Source organism: Dromaius novaehollandiae, chromosome 3 (assembly GCF_036370855.1).
Source record: "Dromaius novaehollandiae isolate bDroNov1 chromosome 3, bDroNov1.hap1, whole genome shotgun sequence".
NCBI lineage: Eukaryota > Metazoa > Chordata > Aves > Casuariiformes > Dromaiidae > Dromaius > Dromaius novaehollandiae.
The window spans coordinates 94861214-94880345 of NC_088100.1; the positions used below are offsets into that span (position 1 = coordinate 94861214).

The window sequence follows — 19132 nt, forward strand, 5'->3', positions numbered from 1 at the left end:
GGCACAGCCTGAAGCTTTACTGCACATCAGTTCCTGAGCCCTGCCAAAGTAAACCTGTGCAGTGAGATTGGGATCAATGCGAATAGATTAGATACAACATTATGTGAAAGTTGAATTGTTTAGTCCTTCCAGATATGCATTCTGAAAATCACCTTATTTTTACACTTTTTAAACTTTTAAAATAATTTTTCCTTACACACTGATTTCCTCTGCAGTCCTGCAAACGTTCACCTTTGGGGTGAAGTTTTGAATGTCTTTTCCTTGGTATTGATTTCTTCCTGCAGAAAGTTTGAAATCCCCACAACCATTCTCAAGTTGTGGGATTCCCTCTGGCATTTCCTGATTTCAAATTGAGCTCATCCTTCCCTCCTTCATTCATTTCTGTGATTTTGCAGCTTCTACACAGTCACTGGATGATGATTGACTCTTCCTTTCTACAGACATCTGCATTGCACCAGGAATTATATTCACTTGAACCTTTTCACCTCTTTTATCCTCCGTGCCATATCCGTCTTCATTAAGGACTCCGTGGTGAAATGGATGTACAGCACAGCTACACAAGAGCACCAGTGGGAAGGACTTATCTCCTTCCAGGTAGGGGCAGGCACTGTGGTGGTTCTCAGGATATTGGAGTCATCACTGTGATGTGTCTGCATGACAGCAGGTAATTTCATATTGCACAGTGAGCATTGTCCAAAATATTGTTTTCAGTTCACAAATTTTCCCTGAATCTTGTAGCATAAGGTAAGCGGTTGTGGTAGTGCCACCCTGGGCTTGCTGCAGACAACTAGTTGATGCCATGGGATGTTTCTCTGCCTGCGGGGAAGGGGTTGCCCCTTCTGGGTAGAAGAAACGTGAAGAGTTGGATCTTTATGACCAGCACACAAGTGCCCATGTCTGCTGCGAATTCAGCTCTTCCAGTGGTGACAGCAGAGTGTTTGGTTCCCTAAGCCAGCACCCTCTGTGACAGGAATATCCCTCCAATATAATGATCAAATTATTTGGTCATTCTTGGAGACCTTTATGATCTGTTAATGATGGAAAAAGGGAAGTGTCCGATTAAAATGCAAATTCAAAGCATTTAGAAAAGCTTTGGAGGAACAGGCTAATTAAATACTTATAATCAAATGGAAAGGATATACAACTCTTTTGTGAATATGATGAAAGCATGTTTTATGCCTATTCCCCCTTCAGATTTGTTATACAAAATGTAATTGAATCTTCAAAGAAATGGATTTTCATTATTTGTATAGCTGTTGTGATTCTAGAACGTGGGTCCAGTGTTTGCTACTCAAATACAAAGTTGGGATCATAAGGGGTATTTCTTCTGATGGATGGTTAGTATCCATCCTTTTCTGACACTCTGCCTGAGGCTTAAGTACTAATACCACATGAGTGAATCCCATATGACAATTGATTTCTTCTCATTTGCAATATGTTGATTGGCAGAAAATAATACTGTAATACATACCTTAAATGCAAGATTTGGAAGTGTTCACATTGGATTGTCAGTCATTCTCTCCTTTCAAAAAGACTAGGCTTTGTGCTTTTGTGTGTACTTTATCCAGCAATGGTTTCATCAGATCTGATGGATAAATTAATTAGGTAATTAAGTTTCATACCTATCTAAAGCCCTGCTGACTACCTCTCTGTAATTTACCAGCCAAGAGAGTTTTTGCACTTAAATGTGATGCACTGGGCAATATTGCTCTTCTATCGAAAGTCTTTTGCTTTGGATAATAGTCAACATTGTGGCATGAAATATTTGCTCTTTAGTAGAGAATTTCTCAGCTGCAGAATATAATCTCTGGGCAACTGAATGTATTTGCTGAATGCAATTGATCTAAACACTATCTTTCAGTTGCTCTTCTTTTATCTTTGTGTGCTGTTTTCAAATTAAAACTCAGGGTTTATGGAGAGAAAGTACAGAACGTTTAATCTTTACATTTTTTTAAAGGAGGAATGTTGTTCAAAGCACCTATCTGCTGTGGATAGCACCCTGTCCTTTCAGTATGCAGGTGTGATGAGTTTAGCAAACGTGGTTTTGAGGAGGGAGTAACAGTAGGAGTGTGAACTGGTCTTTTGGGTTTGCCTCTTTCTTCTCAGCCCCAGTTGCATTCATTTGGGCTGTGATTTCTTCCGCCACAGGAATCACTCAGCTGCCGTTTGGTCTTCGTGATGATGCAGTATTGTGTGGCTGCAAACTACTACTGGCTGCTGGTGGAAGGCATGTACCTGTACACCCTGCTGGTACTTTCAGTCTTTTCTGAGCAGAGAATTTTTCGGCTTTACCTTTGCATTGGCTGGGGTAAGTTGCTTTTTCCTTGTACCTGTCTGTGGCTGAGTGCACCGGCAGATGGTTTAACAGGAAAAATTGCAACTACTTGTGGAGCTGCCCAAAGCGAGTCTGGTGCTCGCCAACCCGTCTCTGTTCCCAGTACTGAGTCTTGCTGGAGACCTGCCGGCCGGAGGCTCCTGGGCGCCCTCCCCATGGGGCTGCGGGCTCACGGCGTGGGGCTGGCGGTGCTAATCCGTGCTGCCCTGCTTCATCTTGTGGCATTTTGCCTTTACGTGAGAACTACTCGTGGGCATGAGAAAGCAACGGTATCTTGTATGAGGTCGGGGATGGAGGCAGAGACCCGCAGTCGACACAAGCTGGGGCGTGCGGTGGGGCTGACGAACGAGGGGCTGCTAATGGGAGCCGTGAGGCTGGTTGCGTGGGCAGAGCAGGCGGAGGGGTGACCGGCAGGAGCAGAGGCACCAACGGTGCGGGTGTGTGCGAGGGCTGCGATGGTTTAACATCGCTTGCTTGAGCCAGAGTTGCCTTCTGTAGAAGTGCTGAAGCTGTGATTCCTTTACTCTCCAGTTAGCCTGAAACTATGTTAGCATTCAGGACTCATCTTATTTTTGCTATGATCTCTCGTGCGTTTTTATTGCTTTTTTTTCCCCTTCCCTCCTCCCCACCTCCTTTTGGAAATCGGGCAACTTTCAGAAGGCTGAAAGTAAATCTGAGTAAATACTGCAAGTGCTTTCATACATACTAGTTTGAATATTTAAATTGTTTTGACCATATCCTTCTCACTCTATGAATTTGTCAACTGTGAATATTGTAGCAAATTAGTTCACTGGTAAAATATATATAAATGGCCTACTGAGAATTACTCAGCCTGTTCTACTGAACAATGATTTATGAAGAGCAAAGGCTTTCTGACATATCGATGGGAATAAATAAATATAAGTAATAGCAGTTTCCTGATGGAGAGTTTTAGTTAAAAAGTTCTGTATCTTCCATTATTGTTTTATATAGTGCATATAGCAAAATCACCAGCGTCTTATATAACATTTGAAGTAGGTATGTTTTAATCATATTTTAAGAATAAAAGAATAAAAAGCTATCCTGAAGCACTGAAGTCATGAGAGGAAATGGAAAAGAAATTAGAACAAAAATTATATTCAGCCAAATCCTGAGGGTATTGTGTTGTTTTATAAGAAATAAGGGATAGGATGGTTTTGATCTGAATCATTTCTAGTTACAGTTTGCCTCTTGCAAGAACAGAAGGCGAGATCAGAAGACACTGTTTTGCTTTTGTTCTTCCTTAATAATGGAAGTTTCACTACGGTATGTTTAATTTCAGGACGCGTTTTTGAGTTTGTGGAAATGTCTGGTAGTGCCACAACTTGGCACTGGATGTATGGGCTTCATCCATACTTCCTAGAAAAGCTCCGCCAGTGCCATTCAATCCTCATCTGTATAATTTCTTGCTATTCCAGCCATGGCTGCATGTGCAAACCTTGCCAGCGATTCTCTATCTTCAAATGCAGAGGCATCTGCTATTTCAATCCTGCAAAGCCCTCAGCGCTCCTAGATCAGTTATACCAGATAACAGTTTGGTCTCTAACAACTGCTGGGAGGAAATTAATGCTTTTTCCTCTCTTTCTTGCTTCCTCACCTGTGATTGTATTTTTTGGGGGGTGCTCAGGCCCCTACTCGGGTCCCTTTCTGCCGCGAATGCTCAAGAGATTTTTTTGAGCAGACTGATAGCCTCAGCGTAACGCCTCAGCATTTGCTTGAAGAAGACGAGATGTTCCCTTTCTAGCTGAGAGAGTCCTGCCCTTGGAAAAAGTTTATCAACTGTAAAAATACTACTTTAGCAACAGGAGGGAGTTTATGTATTTGGAAAAAAAGATGTTATTTTCTGTTACTATGTTGATTGCATCAGTATTGGCTACGGGTTCTCAGAAGTCCCCAGGATTTTGGATATGCAAGTGCCTTATATAGTCAGTTGGCCAGCAAATTGCCTTTTGCCAGCAGTACAGTGTGCATTGTATGGGATGAATCCCACCTGTTTAAAGGTGAATCAGAAAATAAATATCTATTTGATTCTGTCAGAGTTGATACGGTACCCTGAACCCTTATTCTCTGTTAATGAATTGTTCTCTTACATACAGGCTCATCTTTTAATTTGTTCATTACTCATTACTTGCTGAATATTTATGTTTTAAAATTTAGCATATGAATTGTTCACCAAGTTAATGGGTGTTACTCGTATCAGGGTTGTTATTTCTTTGGATTGTAATTGAACTTCATGATCACTCACAAACCATATACTATTGTTTCTACTGTCTGAGTAACTTCTGTAATCTCCCATGTGATCATGTGTTTGCGTTCATACTCCTCTCAAATGTGCATGTGAATAAAACTGTATTCTCTTCAAGGTCTTTTTTCATCTGAGTGTTTGCACATACTCTTGGTCACTATATTTGCCCTGTTGCACTATTTTTGCTGAATAACAGGTCTCTGAACAAACACGAGGCTAGAACAAATTCATTCCTCTGGTAACATGAGCAAAGCTGTAATGTAAGGACCAATTTTCAAATAGGTCTCAATACATATGTTTCTCCAAGCTTTTAAACTGTGATATAAAAGTGTTATATTTTATCATAAACAGGGGGAAAAGTCTGTGTAATTGTGTAATTTTTAAAAAACAACCCCCCAAAGTACTTTCCTTCTCCCATTTTCTGTCTATTGTGATCATTTTGTCTCAATTGAAAACATGGAAAGAGTAAACCTGCTTTTCAAATAGAAACATGGAAAAGATATCTTACTTAGTCTGCATTTTCCTAGACAGTGGGGAGTGTAAAGAAAAATTAATAGGTATTTCCCAGTTATATTTTTGCTAAATTACAAGGGTTTTTTTAACATTATGGATCATTTCTTAATGTTACTATTATTAGACCATGTTCCATTTAGTATCAGTTCAAATGAGTAATTCTTTGCTGTTGAAATGTTTTATAAGGGAAAAATCTGTTTATTTCATTTTATTGTACTTTGCAAACGCTAGAAAAGTTATAAAATTTTGACTGATATAAAGAAAATAATTCAGTTTTACAGATTGGGAGTCATTTATATGGACATCATGTATTTAGATAGGCTTCTATAAACATTCCTGATTACTTGTGAGGTATCTGTATTCCTGTTCATATGGGGCTCATGCAGTCTTGTGCAATACTAGACTTTGAGATGGCAGTGTTAAATTTTTCCTGTTTCATTTAATGTGGCAAATGTCTTGCTTATGTCTTCCTTTTCTTCATAAAAGCAGATTTTTATACATTTGTGGCAACGCTGAGTTCTATATATCTTAATTCAAAAAAAGGTTTACACCATTTTCAAAGCTGATAGGGGAAAGAAAAGGAGAAACAGTGACAGCATCAAGAAACCAAATTTTTGTAAAGCGTATTAATAGGCTAATGGCCAAGCAGGTAGATGAGTTGTTCCTTTCAGTCCAGAGATCAGCACAACAGTAGCTAAATAGGATGTTGATTGAGATACACTTACTATCACTTGCTGAAAAAAAAAAAAAAGTAGAAATCTGTTGCTATGCATTGCTGGTACCCTGTGCTTCCTTCCTCTAGCATAAGAGATCCTTGACCCCAGGTCTCATCTAGAGAGAAAGGAGAAAGGGAAGGAGGGAAAGAGAGAACAACATAACTAAAGAGGTGGAGAGGATCACTGTTTTGCTTGTTTCTCAGGATGCATAGACTGCCCTTAATGCAGTCGCCCAATGCAACACATTGTTCATCTAGTCTGAGTCCAGGCGAAGAGTCCCCGAACCTGACATTGGCTTCTAGCAGCTGCATTGTGCTGTAGAAAGTCATCTCCTGAGAATAAGATTTCATTGTAATCTGTGTCTCTGCATCCTTCAGCAGCATCCTTCAGAAAAGACCTCCTCACAAGGGGAGGAGGGAGAGTGGTGAGACAACAGCAATGTCCCACAGTGACTGTGTGCGACACCCAAGCAGGAAGAATGACATGAGGAGGCAATTTTCGACACTGAAGACTAAGAAGAAAACGTTAATAAAAAGCCAAACGTTCTCTGAGCTTCTATGGCAATTTTACACCCAGCTGCACTTGCAGCAGGGAAACTGCCATAAAAAATAAATAACTCTCCTCCCCCCATCCCTTGCCAATCCAAACTTGCTCTAAGGAAGAAAAAGCTGAGGGAATGGAGCTATTAAAGGCAGGAAGCCAGGCTAGGATGTCAAAATCTACATCCTGATTGCAAGGAAGTTCTGACTGGATCAGAGCCAGGACGAAACCTTCCTTCAGAAGCCCAGTATGAACTCAGTGTAGCAACTGGATGCAGTCATGGCACTAGCCATTTCTTGCCTGTTTTCAAATGAAAACCGTGTTTCAGACAAGGATGTTAAAGTAGCTTCTATGCCCAGAGTGAGCTTGGTAGGAAGTGTATCAGTCAGGAGTTTCTCTTAATTCTTTGTGCTTTTCGTCTTCCAAATTCAGCTCTTTCATCCTTTTCCTTTTTCAGAAAGCAAAAAAAATCTTTTTTTTTCCTCTGTTGCCTTCCATGCTCTTACTCTTGATACATCTAGTCATGTTTGTTTATCTGTTGAGTTCCTCATCACATACTCCTTGCATTCATACATTAAACAGTTTATCAAGTCAGTCTGTCCTGGATGGTTTCTGACAAAGATGAGGGTCAGAATTCTTCTGCCACCAGCAGTGCCCGTCTTCTTGGTGTGGCCTCTTGTCTCAGAGGTTGGATTTCTCACCAAGTGGAAAGCAATGATGTCAGGGTATATCTGAAATTCCAGCTTATACATGCACTCACTAGTCTTTAAAATGCAGTATGCAGTGTATGTCCTTATGTCTCAGTAGATCAGTGGTCCTAAAGGGGCAACCTTCATTCAAGAAGAATCACCATGAGAGGAATCTCTCTTGTTCCTTGTACATCTTTCTTGCCTGAAGTCACCTTTACATAAAACATGGTATGATGCAAAGCTAGCAATATAATATGGTCTGTAAGAATCAAAAGTTGCCTGCATGTCAGAGGGGACCCTGGGGAAGTAAAGTTGGCATGAAATAACACCACCTGGTGACATCTTTCATGGTTTCTGTTACCAGAATATCTCAGACACATTAAATGGAGAAATCAGTTTCTACATGCTGCTCTGAATCTTATCTGGACGTTGTAGCTTCCATTAACAGCTCCACTAGTTGCTCCACTAGTTGCTCCCCTCTCTGCTCTTCAGGGACAGTGGAACATTGCAAAAAAGTCAACCCAGTGTAGGTTCCCGAGCAAAATTTCTGACATCTTTCTTTTGCTTACCTCAGCCTATTATCATTCAGTCTAAAACTGCTGAGATTTTTTGATGTGGGTAGTGGCTACTTTTTCCTACCTTTTTTTTTCTTTTTGCTATGCAGACACCTGGGCAGGTGTAAAACAGGTAGGATAGAATGAAAATAGGTAGTTTGTGCTGCTTATTTATGCAGTGGGGTGTTAAGATGTTGATTTGGCAGTATTTTCTTATCATCTGTAACATTACATAATTATTGCAGCCTATTTTTCAGAAGCCCCATCCCCTGTCATTCCAAGTTGAACTTTATTAGCTGAGCTGTCAGCATGCTTATTTCCTAGCACACTTGACAGATTTCTTATTCATAGTGTGTTCAAAGATTTTTGGTCAGTTATCAGCTCGCAAGCATCAACATGGCACAGGCCATTGTAAATAGACTATTGCAGTTTCTGGCTTTTTCAACAGTGATGCAGTGCTGACAAAAGTAGATACAAATGTTTCCATAATTCAGAGACCTTTTTGTGGCCAGTTAATCTGGAAAAAGACCAGGCTCAGGGCTTTCTGTATGAGGAAAAAGTGAAGCCGGAGTGAGCTCAGCTTGTAAGTTTTAAAAGAGGTGCAGTATCTTCTCAGCTGGTACTCTTTGAATGGCAGCGGCAGGAGCAAGAGGTGTAGGAAGGTCAAATGCACCAATACAGCTGCGTGATTCACAGGACTGAAATACTACGTCAAGTCTATTCATGAGTGATAGGTATCTGTAGAGTTTATTCGAAGAGCTCTATATAGTTTGCTTCCAATGTCTGCTCATATCAGTAAGATTTTGCCTGACTGAGTCTTAGAATAAATCAGTGAAGCATCTATAATGACATTTACTTTTGTGTCAGTTAATTCAGATTAGTTAGGTATCATGATTGTAAAGTAATCTATACAGCGCCTCAGTGATTCTTGCAAGCTAAAATCATTGCAGAGACACTACAGACTTGCTCTTTTGCTGTTGTGGATGTCTTCTACAGATATGTGGTGGATTAGGGAGTATCATTGGTGCAGTTTCTTATTTAGATCTTGGACTAAGGCTTTGGAAAAATGGACACAATTCTCCCTGCTGAGTGTGTGTCCCAGACATTATGTGGAGCCACCCATTTCTTAGGACAAGACTTTTTGAATTTGGTAGATGTCAGATTTTATCCGTGCAGAAATTACGTTGATATTCAAAGCTTACATGTATGTGTTGTGCTGTGTATTGCTGTGGATTTTTAATGTGGAATACAAGGTGGCTGATGGTGTTGCAACACCAGGGGCCTGTATCATGAGCAGGAGGGGAGGGAGCAGAGGATGTTGTACAAGTCACCATATTACCTATTAATTTGTATAATATTTGTGTATCAGATGCAGTTAGAAAATGTTCGAGCAGCGTGATGCAGTTCAGTAATATCAGCCTCTGTCTAGCGAGGTCCTTTTTAAATACAGTATTAATAACAGATTCTCACTTAATTCAAACGTCAAATAATGCAATTAAATATGGAGAGATTTCTGGTGTATCCAGAAGATGGAGATATCCACAAATCATTACCATTATCACTGTACATCTCTTCCCTCCACCAACAAACAGATTTTGTACTCTCAGTGTTCGTGTCTTATCCTGCAAATTTCATATTAAGGGTATCTTAATTCTCAGTAAAGTCAAGAAAGGAGTAATTCAAACTGTAATTATTTTTGTGAATTAAAGGCTCATTTGTGTTTGGAAATGATTTGCAACGAGCCTGTTCTTAATCTTTAATGCCAGCGTCAAAGCAGCACTGAGTTCTCAGTAACTTTACTCCCAAAATACTGTGTACTCTCAGCATCAGGTACATCCAGGGAACATGAGTCAACCCCCTGCCCCAATCATCTCAGCTCATTTCCTTATCTTTGCTGTTGTTCTAATTACTGGTATTGTTCTGCAATTTTGTTTCTTGCAGGTTTTTTTCTTCTCTTCTTTTTTAACTGATTAAGGTGAATAATAGGTCTTGGGTGTCTGTAGCATTTAACTGATCCAGTGGTAGAGAAAGAATACAGTACAACAAAATAGAAGGTTTTTACTGACAATGCCCACTGCAGATGCTCCCTGAAGATTTTCAGACTGCAAGACATCACTGTTTTTCCTGTCACACAGTTCCTGACAGAAGGAGCATCTGCCCTGTGCAAAGCTTAATAAGTTTTCACAGTGTTGCGCACTAATGTGCTTATGATTCCTCACCATAATGACTCTTAAAAATGCAGTAAGAAAGCACAGTAAATATTGCCCTTCCCAAATAACCGACTTACAATGTCTGACACTGTTCAAGGAGATATGCAGAGGAATTGCAGTCCATCTCAATTCATCCTTAGGCAGAAATTCCTCATCTTGCCTGTTGATACTCAACCTGCTTTCATTGCTTTGTGGGGTTTTTTGGGGGGGGGCATTTCCTGTGCTTGCTATTGGTTGACAGATCCACTTTAAAATGACTTTTCAAGTCCTAGGCATTTCATAAGCGACAGAAATTGGGTTGAGAGCCTCGGAGGTTGTAAAGCAAGTAATGGCTGTGCTAGCTAGTTTGGCTTTTGTCATCTCTCTTCCCCTTATGCCCCAGAGAAACCGTGACCCACAGTAACGCAGGTGCCCACAGGTAAGCGTAGGGCCAAGCCTCTTCTCAAGACCCGATGCATCTGCTGCCACTGCTGCGACCCCTCAAGGCCATGCCCGTGCCCCAGTGGGGGCCCATGGTGTGGGGTACGCGGGGCTGAGCGTGCTGCAGCCCCAATGTCAATGGGCAGCTGGAGCACGGCCAGCTGGCAGAGCTCCCAGAAAGTTAGTTTCCATCACTGCTCCCTGTAATTCTGCATGGAAGAGCTGGTACGCGCCAGTAACGGGGTGATGGTCTGTTGCTGTTCAGCGTTCATGCCTGTCAGGAGCTAGGTGGGGACCCAGGTAAAATGAGTTACATGTATTAATTATTTGCAGTGAGTATCCTCCTGCCAGTATTGGCAGCCACCGGTGGTGGATAGGAGCTGCCACCCTGCCACGAGTTAATGATGTTGCTCATCATCATGTGGGGGTTTGTCCTTCTTTCTGCTTTTCCCTCTCTCTTAATGTCAGTGTCTACCTTGTCTTCTTTCTTCCCAGGTGTGCCAATGCTGTTTGTTATCCTCTGGGGAATTGTCAAGTACCTTTATGAAGATGAGGGGTTGGTTTAGCTCTGATTTTCTAGCTATCTCATTTGTGCTGTGTGTGCATTGGCAGGTCGTTGTTTGCTTCCTGTTCGGTGTGATTTGCTTTGGCAGTGTGCTGAAACCTCATGTAATTGCTTGTGTTTTGTCTGAAGATCTTGCATAACATTTCAGAAAGGAACATATGTTTCTTTCTGGTCAGGATTTTCTGCATGTCTAAATGAATCTATCCTTTTGCAGGTCAAGGAAAGGTATGTTTTGTTTTTCTGTAGTTACAGTATCAACAGTAGAAGTCATCATATCCAACCAAGACTGCTCCTGATGCTGTGCCTTTGGCAGGAGCCTTTGCAGTTATGCTTCAGAGAAAGGCAAAAGCCTCCCACAGTACTTTGCCTGTGATCTGCACTGGTTAGCTTATGCCTTGCAGCAGAGATGTAATTACCTATTCTTGTTTAAGCTTTCATTATTTAGGTCTTCAGAAGATAAAATCTCATTCTCTGTTTGGCTGCATTAGTTTTGCCCAGACCAACTATAACCCACAGAAAACCGCTGCAAAACACAAAATACTTTTTGTCCACTTTTACCATAGTGGCTGTTCTGAGAAATTGGCATTATATATACTTCATATACCAAATAGCATTACAGCGTTTTTTTTAAACAAGAGGGAGGAAAGTGGCGGCTTCTCCTTACCAACAGTGATTGCCTGGAAATATTTGAGTAGCTTTCTTTGCGATGAAATAAATAGCTTTATGCTATTTTCCTTTTATTCTAAATGTACTGCTTATTGGGTCTTCCTGTTACGCAGTTTCCAAACAACCCAGCCAGCACTTTTTTAGAGGGTTTTTGTTTTGTTTTTGTTTCTCTTTCCAAATGCAATCCTTGCTGGAGCGATGCTGATGTGCAAAAACTCAGTTTTAGTCAGAGCCACCTCTGGACTTTCTTTCTGGTGTTCATGGGACAAGGTATTAAGAACTGGCTTTTAGTGCCTTTCATAATATCGAACCAGTTCATTCAAGTTGCCTCTTCTGGCTAAAATAATGCTAGGATTTTCTGACTTTCCTCTTCAAGGTTGACTCGGTTATATTCTGAAATAAGATCATGGCTCTACTGAGGTATTGCAAGTTTTGTTGAAATGATCAGGATAAGTATAAAGAACGCGTCATCTCTGAACAGCCCATATTCCATAGGCAAGTCTCGCCATTGTTGTAGAAAATGTATTCAAAGTGCTCACGCTGAGCCTCCTGCATTATGCAGTGCTCAGAGCTGATTTATGTTTTCTATTAAGGAAAACTGTCACTCACTGCCTTCAGCGGACCTTAAAAGGGGCAATTTTGCACTTTATTGAATTTTCTAAATCTTGTATAAATATTTTTAAAATACAGTAATAAATAACCATGTGCAGCAGCCCTTCTGAAAGGCAAGATTTCTGCGCCTTGGGCAGGCATTTGTTGGAGCAGCGAGGGATATCTTTCATGCTGTTTGCCTTCGCGCTGCTGCTATGGATGTGCAACAGGCTGTAAATTTCATTTGTGTCTCAACTACTTCCCTAGTTATGAGGAATAACTGGAAGTAAATGTGGTTGGGGCTGAGAGTCCTGAGTACGTAACCATTTGGAAAGAAGGATTGGAGCCTGCAAGACCTCCTACTTGCAGACTGGCTCCTTCTTTCCTTGCTAGAAATACTGCAACTGTGAACTCCTTTAGACATCAGTTACCGTTTTTTAAAAAAATGGGCTATTAAAAAAGACTGTGTCCAAATTGCAAACAAAATTAAAGCAAGCTGTGCTTCTTAATTATTAGACTATGCCTAAAGAGCTAATACTTAAACATTTTTGTTTCTGTCTGCAATTAATTGTGGAAGCAAGACCGCCAACTTGCGATCTTTTAAAAGTGGAGCCATTCAGCCGTACCTCTTCAAGACAAAAATTCAGTGTTTTCTTATTTAGAAAAAGCATAGCAGAATGGTAAGCAAAGGCAGAAACTTCCCAGTATCATTTATTTAATTGGACCAATTCCTCATTCACAGTTCTGATGGTATTAGTTGCTAAGCATCTTCTGAGTGGTGCTGAGCAAACTGCAGGAATAGATCCCAATCACAGTACATGTTGGTATATCTATCAGTGTAGCAACCCCAGAAAGCACAGGCAGACAAGAAATCATGTACAGATCTATCAATTTTATTTTCTAGACACTTTAATAGCTGTGACACTTTAATTGGACTATAATAGTGTTTTTATTGCACATATTTGTATAAATTTAAAAGTAGCTTAAACTGCTTGGTGTCACAGGAAACAAATTAATGCGCACAGAAATGTAGCAGAGTTAATGTAAAGGACCATTTCTCAGCCTCTGTCATTATCAGGAAATTTTAAAATTGTCTCTGCTTCCACTGCAGCTGCTCAGAAAATTAAAACTCCACTTCCAGTCATGCCTGTTATCCTGCCTGTCTTGGGAGATTCAAATAAAATTAATTTTAAAGGCTACATGAAGCCAGTTCCCAGTCATGCGTACCAATTAAGTAGTTTGTCTGTTACTCAGATTTGAGGTCAGGTGCACTGACTGCATGCAGCATGTACACCTCTTTTCACCAGTAGCTAAAATACAGTAGAATGAAATCAGGTAATAGAGCAGCTGGTTAAAATAAAGTGTTTGTTGTATGCATTAAACTGAAAGTAAAAACGAAATCCTGAGCCCTTCCCAGGCTTCCAGGACCTGCAAGGGAATGTGGAATTGGCACAGCCAAGCTAGTTCACTTTGCTCTATAGTATCTGCGTGTGTGTTGTCATGGCCTGGGCACCTAATTATATGCTGCAATTTTGCTAGTTTCCATTAAGTTAACTGTCCCATTACAAGCTGGGGGGTTGAGGGTTTACCCTCAACTAGTGTCAACCAAGCTGAAGTTTCATAGGCTTGTTAAGAAAATTTAAGAAAAATTGCATATATTTGTGTATTGGCCGATGAGATTTGAGAGGAGGGAGAAACCCTTTTTGTGAAGGAACCTACTTTTCCTTTAGTGCTGTTTCATAGCTTATGTTTCACAGACTCAGAAACTTTTGGCATTTAACTGCTGGCTTTACTGATAACTTTTGCTTTTGAGTAATGCTGAACAGTGTGGCAGGAGGCTAACAAAGTTATTTCATGCAAACATTAGGGATGCTGTTGCTGCTATGCAGCATGGATAGTTTTGAGATGCATCTCTGAATAGGGATTGCCAGACCGTGGTATATTTGTACCACTGCTTCAAAGTGGTGTGTGAACACGGCCTGACAGCTGAGCTGTTGTGCACACGTGGCCGGTAATATGGTTGGGAGTGGCTGGCTGTGGCCAGATTGGGACCCAAAAGAACTAGGTTTAGAAACCCCCCGTGTAGAGTTCACTTCAAACCAGTGATCCCAAACTATGGCTTTTGAGCATCGTATTTCTTGTGAAAGTTCTCCAATGTTGCTCAAGGACACAGGAACTTAAAAAGCTAAAACTGAAGCTTACAGCGAGAATGGAGTATGATACTGCTTGCAACATGTGACTTGCTTTGCAGAGGGCTCAGTTGGCCAGTGTAAGTTGGGAGCTATTGCTCTAGTCTTTGGGTTTGCTTGCTTGTAGTTTTTAAAAATTCCTTTGGGCCTGAAACCTATCTATACATGCACTGAAGGAACTGGAGTTTGGTGCCTTAATTGCTTTATCCTGGTTGGAATTAGTAGGGGCTTATTGAAAATAGTGGCAAATAAAATAGATGACTGAATCTAAATACTGACAGGAGAAAAGTGATGGTGGGTAGTGTGGTAAAGAACTAACAAGCAGCTGAATAATAAGACTGCCTGACACTAGAGATTTCAGAGTAGTAAGAAGTAACGCAGAAAGAGCAGGATCGAACCACACAGGAAGGTCTGACTCAAATGATTTCCCTTTCAGCCAAATGGTGTATTTGGACCTTGGTTTTAATAGAGTAAATCTTCACAGTTAACTGATGATAATTCATAGCAAAGTGTGGAGGAGGGCTAGCCATTAGCAGGCAAGGAAGGCAGGCAAATAATATCCAGTTGGATTATGATAGCTGCAATAGTACAAAGCGTTCAGTGTTTCTAAGAATTGAGCAACTGCATCTGTTTCCATGTCAGCATGATGTGCTTCTCTGGTATCTACTTCTCAGTATCGTTTTCCATCTGTGTTGCTTTGACATAATGAAAAGCGAGGGGTTTTAGTAATGTACTGAAACTTTTTCTTCTTGTGTTCCACCTTTTTGCCATCTCCCTAGTTGCTGGACCAGAAACTATAATATGAATTACTGGTTGATCATCAGACTGCCTATTCTAATTGCCATTGGGGTGAGTATGGAGTGCGTGCTGGGAGCTGGCACATTTCCATGAGAACAAAACAGGCTACAGCACAAGGAACAGATGTGCACGTGGCTAATGGGCACATCCAAAGGCTGATGACCTCTGAGAGTACTGACATTTTCATTCAGGAATGTGATCTTGTGAAACCAGATTGGCTTCTGTCACTGGAATTCCTGAATAGCATTTTGTTTGTTTAATTTGGCCACATGCTGGCATGTTGTAACAGCAGCACATGATAACAAAACAGCATGCCACAGGAATCCAGTCAACTTCCCTACCTGGGGAAAGCTGCAACAGTAGCTACAGCACAGGAACGCAGAAAATAATATTCCAGAACTGAGCTACAGAAGAACAACAAATTGTGTGATGTTGTGGAGAAATGCCATGTTATGCAGCCACACAACTGCAGCTGCCACACAACTGCAGCAGTCACAGACTTCCAGTCAAGACAAATGGGACAGTCCACACCTATATTTAAACTCCCTATGTCTGATTTGCTGGAGATGTTGGTAAGCTCCCCTACTTTTAGTGACCTGCTTGCATTTTCAGGAGGATAAATTTCAGAGCACAATTCCTTAGCAAGAGTTGAATTCCATGGCAAATTTGGCAGCTGCAGAATAACAGGATGTGCAGGGACCTTGTAAAGCATACTCAAAGCATACTTTTGAACACTTACTGTATTTCTTGATGAAGATATAAAATCTTCTTTCTTTTCTCCAGGTAAATTTCCTGATCTTCATCAGAGTTATATGCATCATCATCTCTAAACTACAGGCAAATCTGATGTGCAAAACTGACATAAAATGCAGGTTTGTCGTTTGGTGGTCTGATGCTTTTTTGTGCTTCTGGAAATGGAAGTAGACAAGGAGGTAAATGAAAAGAAGTGGGTTGAGAAAGATGGTTAAAAATCACAGGGACTGAGTAATGCACTGATGATGTCATACATTTGTCTGACTGCTTGGATAGTCAGTCACCAGTGAAGCCTCCTGGTGAAGCCAGGACAGGAGTTGTATCTGCGTTATAGATAAATAGAGGACTTGATCTCTAAGTTCATCAGTTTACAGTCTTCCATAATATTGGAAGAATATTCTTAAGCAGGTGTTTTTTAAATGCTTGCAGCATATGCAGATACTTACATAATTTGAAGAAATATATGCAAGTGAGAGAAATAATAGTTGAAACTTCAGTGAAGATCAAGGTGGTGTCATTTTGAGCACTGCCCCTTGTTCTCCTTGCCACTTGTTGTAATGGGACAGACTTTTAATCCTGAATTTACTAAGAATGCATATGATGCTTCAAGACAGATGTCGGAAATGCTCAAATTTTATTTTGCAGACCCTGTCTGTGTCTGGGTTCATCTTTTCATTTAATCACTTTGCTAAGATTTGTGGTCACATCTTTCATTTCTAGGTGTTGGAGAATTTCCTTATTACAGTCTGAGAAATAATGTACAGATGACAAGTTAGTTTTAAACTAACTTAGAAATACGGTGAATTAACCTGTGTGGAGCTATATGCCGTGGTAGATAGACTGCTGCCACTGCTAGTTGACTTAGCTAGTTCAAAGTTGGGTGTTTCTATGTTGTCAACTTCTAAGCTAGATACAGTATATATCTTGGTGTTTTCTCATCAGAACATAGAGCTGACTTTTATGTTACCTACCTTCCTTACTTCACATGAAATTATGGAAAACCTAATGAGTGTTTGGAGCTTGAAGTAGAAGAAGGGACTCGGGAATCCTTTTAGCGTGCTGTAGGCTTTGCTTTCATCCATACTGTTGTTTTGAATATATGTGACCTTCATTTACCAGGCTTAATGTTTTGGGTTCTGTTTTTTTCCAGTTCAGTTGTCTCCCTTTTCATTTGGGACCACTTAGAAGTCTGACTGCAAAGTTACCCTGTCAAGGGAGAAAGCCCTTACTCAGTTGGGTTTCTGCAGACAGCAGTTTCTGCAGACAGCAGAAAGGTTTGATGCAACTGAACCATCTTTCAGTGATGTTCTGATTTTCTTCATGTTGCATGTTCAAGAATCTGCTGTGTAAGCAAAGAAGCTTTATTAAGAAAGGACTTACCTAGCAACAGAGCCTTCGTCACTGATGAATAATAAAGTCCTGGTGGTTCTCCTTGAGGCTGGTAGTTATAGCCAGTAGCTTTGGGGAATTCTGCCTTTAGTCAAAGAGTTCAGTTAATTGGTGTGCCTCTAGTGCCAAGACCAGTAGCCAGAGACACCTGTGCAGTAAGTCATCAGAACTTTTTTTTGTCCCTTTTCTTCTGCTCCAATAGATGGAAGACACTAGTGCTACTTTGGAATGTGTTATTTTAAAGAAGAATCAGTCTAGGTACCCCGGAAAGTCACTGGCTTAGATGCAGTGATATATAGAAAGAAGAAAAATCTTTTCTTGCTCTTAGGCCAGTTTTTATTCCTCCTCCCTCCTGCTGCCTGTTCAGCTGATGAACACCTCACAACTCCCTTTTTTTACCCAACTGATGTCTCCAGAGCCAATTCAGTCTCAGCTTCTTGCTTACCTCTATTTCAGGCAGGTGGCGGTGGAGAACCACTATGACAAGGCTTGCTGGTAAGCTGCTCTTTTAAACAATCTCCCTATCTGCTTAATGGAATGACCTGCACTGGTCTACTAGGGATTTGCATCTCTGCTTACCTATGTATGTAAACTGTTTAATTTAGATAGCTGCTTAGATTCACCATCCCTTAGTCCTTGTGTGCCCAGAACATTGACAGGCTAGTGTGTGCACTGACAGAAACCTTAAGAAGTTCAAATGAGGTAAATGCAAAGCATTTGCACTTGAGGAGGAATAACTGCATGCTGCAGTACAGACTGGGCACTGACTGGATAGAAAGCGGCTTTGCAGAAAAAGATCTGGGTGTCCTAGGGGGTAACAGGTTGAACGTGATTCAGCAGTGTGCTCTTAAGGCAATGTAGGCTAACTGCAAACTGGGCTGCACTACCAAGAGCCTAGCCAGAAGGCGAAGAGAAGTGATTGTTCCCCTCTATTCAGCATATGTAAGACTACATCTGGTGTCTAATTTGAAGTTCCCCAGCACAAGGAAGAGATTGCCCCCTCTCCTGGGACTTGCTTCAGTTTTTCACCAAGATAGTTCAGTCTGGACCAGGTGATGTACAAGGAGGTGTTGAGAACTGGGTTTATTCAGCCTGGAGAACAGAAAGCTAAGAGAGGACCTAATTGCAGTCTTCAGCTACCTAACAGTGGTTATAGAGAAGATGGAGCTGGATTCTTCTCCAAGGTGCACAGCAAAATGACAAGGGGCAGCTGTCACAAGTTGTAGCAAGTAGTTGGATGTAAGGGTGGGAAAAGATTCAAAATGAGAGTGGTCTGACACTAGAATGGGGTCCAGGGAGGCTGTGCAATCTCTAACCTTCAAAACCTGACTGGACACAGTCCTGAGCAACCTGCTCTAACTTCGAAGTTAGCCCTGCTGTGAACAAGAGTTGGACTACAGACCTCCAGAAGCCCCTGCCAACCAGAATGATTCTGTGATTCGGAATAGCAGTCAACAGTCCTAGAGCAATCAAGATTTACTATGCATTAACAGCTTTACCGCTTTAGTGATTTTTGTTTCTACTCTACTGGAAGAGCCATCATAGATCCTTGTGAGACACTGGCAGTGCTGACAGGTTCTGTGGCCAGGTTCTGTGGCCCAACCGCATAAACTCCCATGTGAGGTTCAGACATCTTTCATTACCTTGTTAAATGGCTTAGCATGTTTGCCTATCAAAAGAGAGTTAAGGACCATTCTTGTCAATGTTTTCCAGTACTTGTAACCCTGATCATTGCTCTCCTACAGGAGAAAAATGTTTTACTTCAAGTTGGTTTGTTTTTTCCTTTGCTAGTTGTGCCTTTGAACTTGCCTCTTAAATCAAGGAGTCATCACTCTAAGATGGTTTAACGGCTTTTACAGAGTGTTTTGCAGTTACAGTTAGTTACAATGCTTTGAAGATTTAACACACCAGGACATGGGAAGGAATAACAAGTACTCTTTC

The 19132-nt window shown here is 41.0% G+C and overlaps 1 protein-coding gene across 1 annotated transcript in view; it reads left to right on the top strand.

Moving 5' to 3' along the window:
* Positions 1 to 19132, top strand: part of GLP1R (glucagon like peptide 1 receptor) — an 85781-nt gene that overhangs the window by 59494 nt on the left and 7155 nt on the right. Inside the window, exons 6-10 of the mRNA XM_026122947.2 lie at positions 441 to 594; positions 2149 to 2308; positions 10736 to 10796; positions 15031 to 15100; positions 15833 to 15921. Of these exons, the coding sequence (XP_025978732.2) occupies positions 441 to 594; positions 2149 to 2308; positions 10736 to 10796; positions 15031 to 15100; positions 15833 to 15921 (534 nt within the window). The remainder of the gene's footprint in view (positions 1 to 440; positions 595 to 2148; positions 2309 to 10735; positions 10797 to 15030; positions 15101 to 15832; positions 15922 to 19132) is intronic.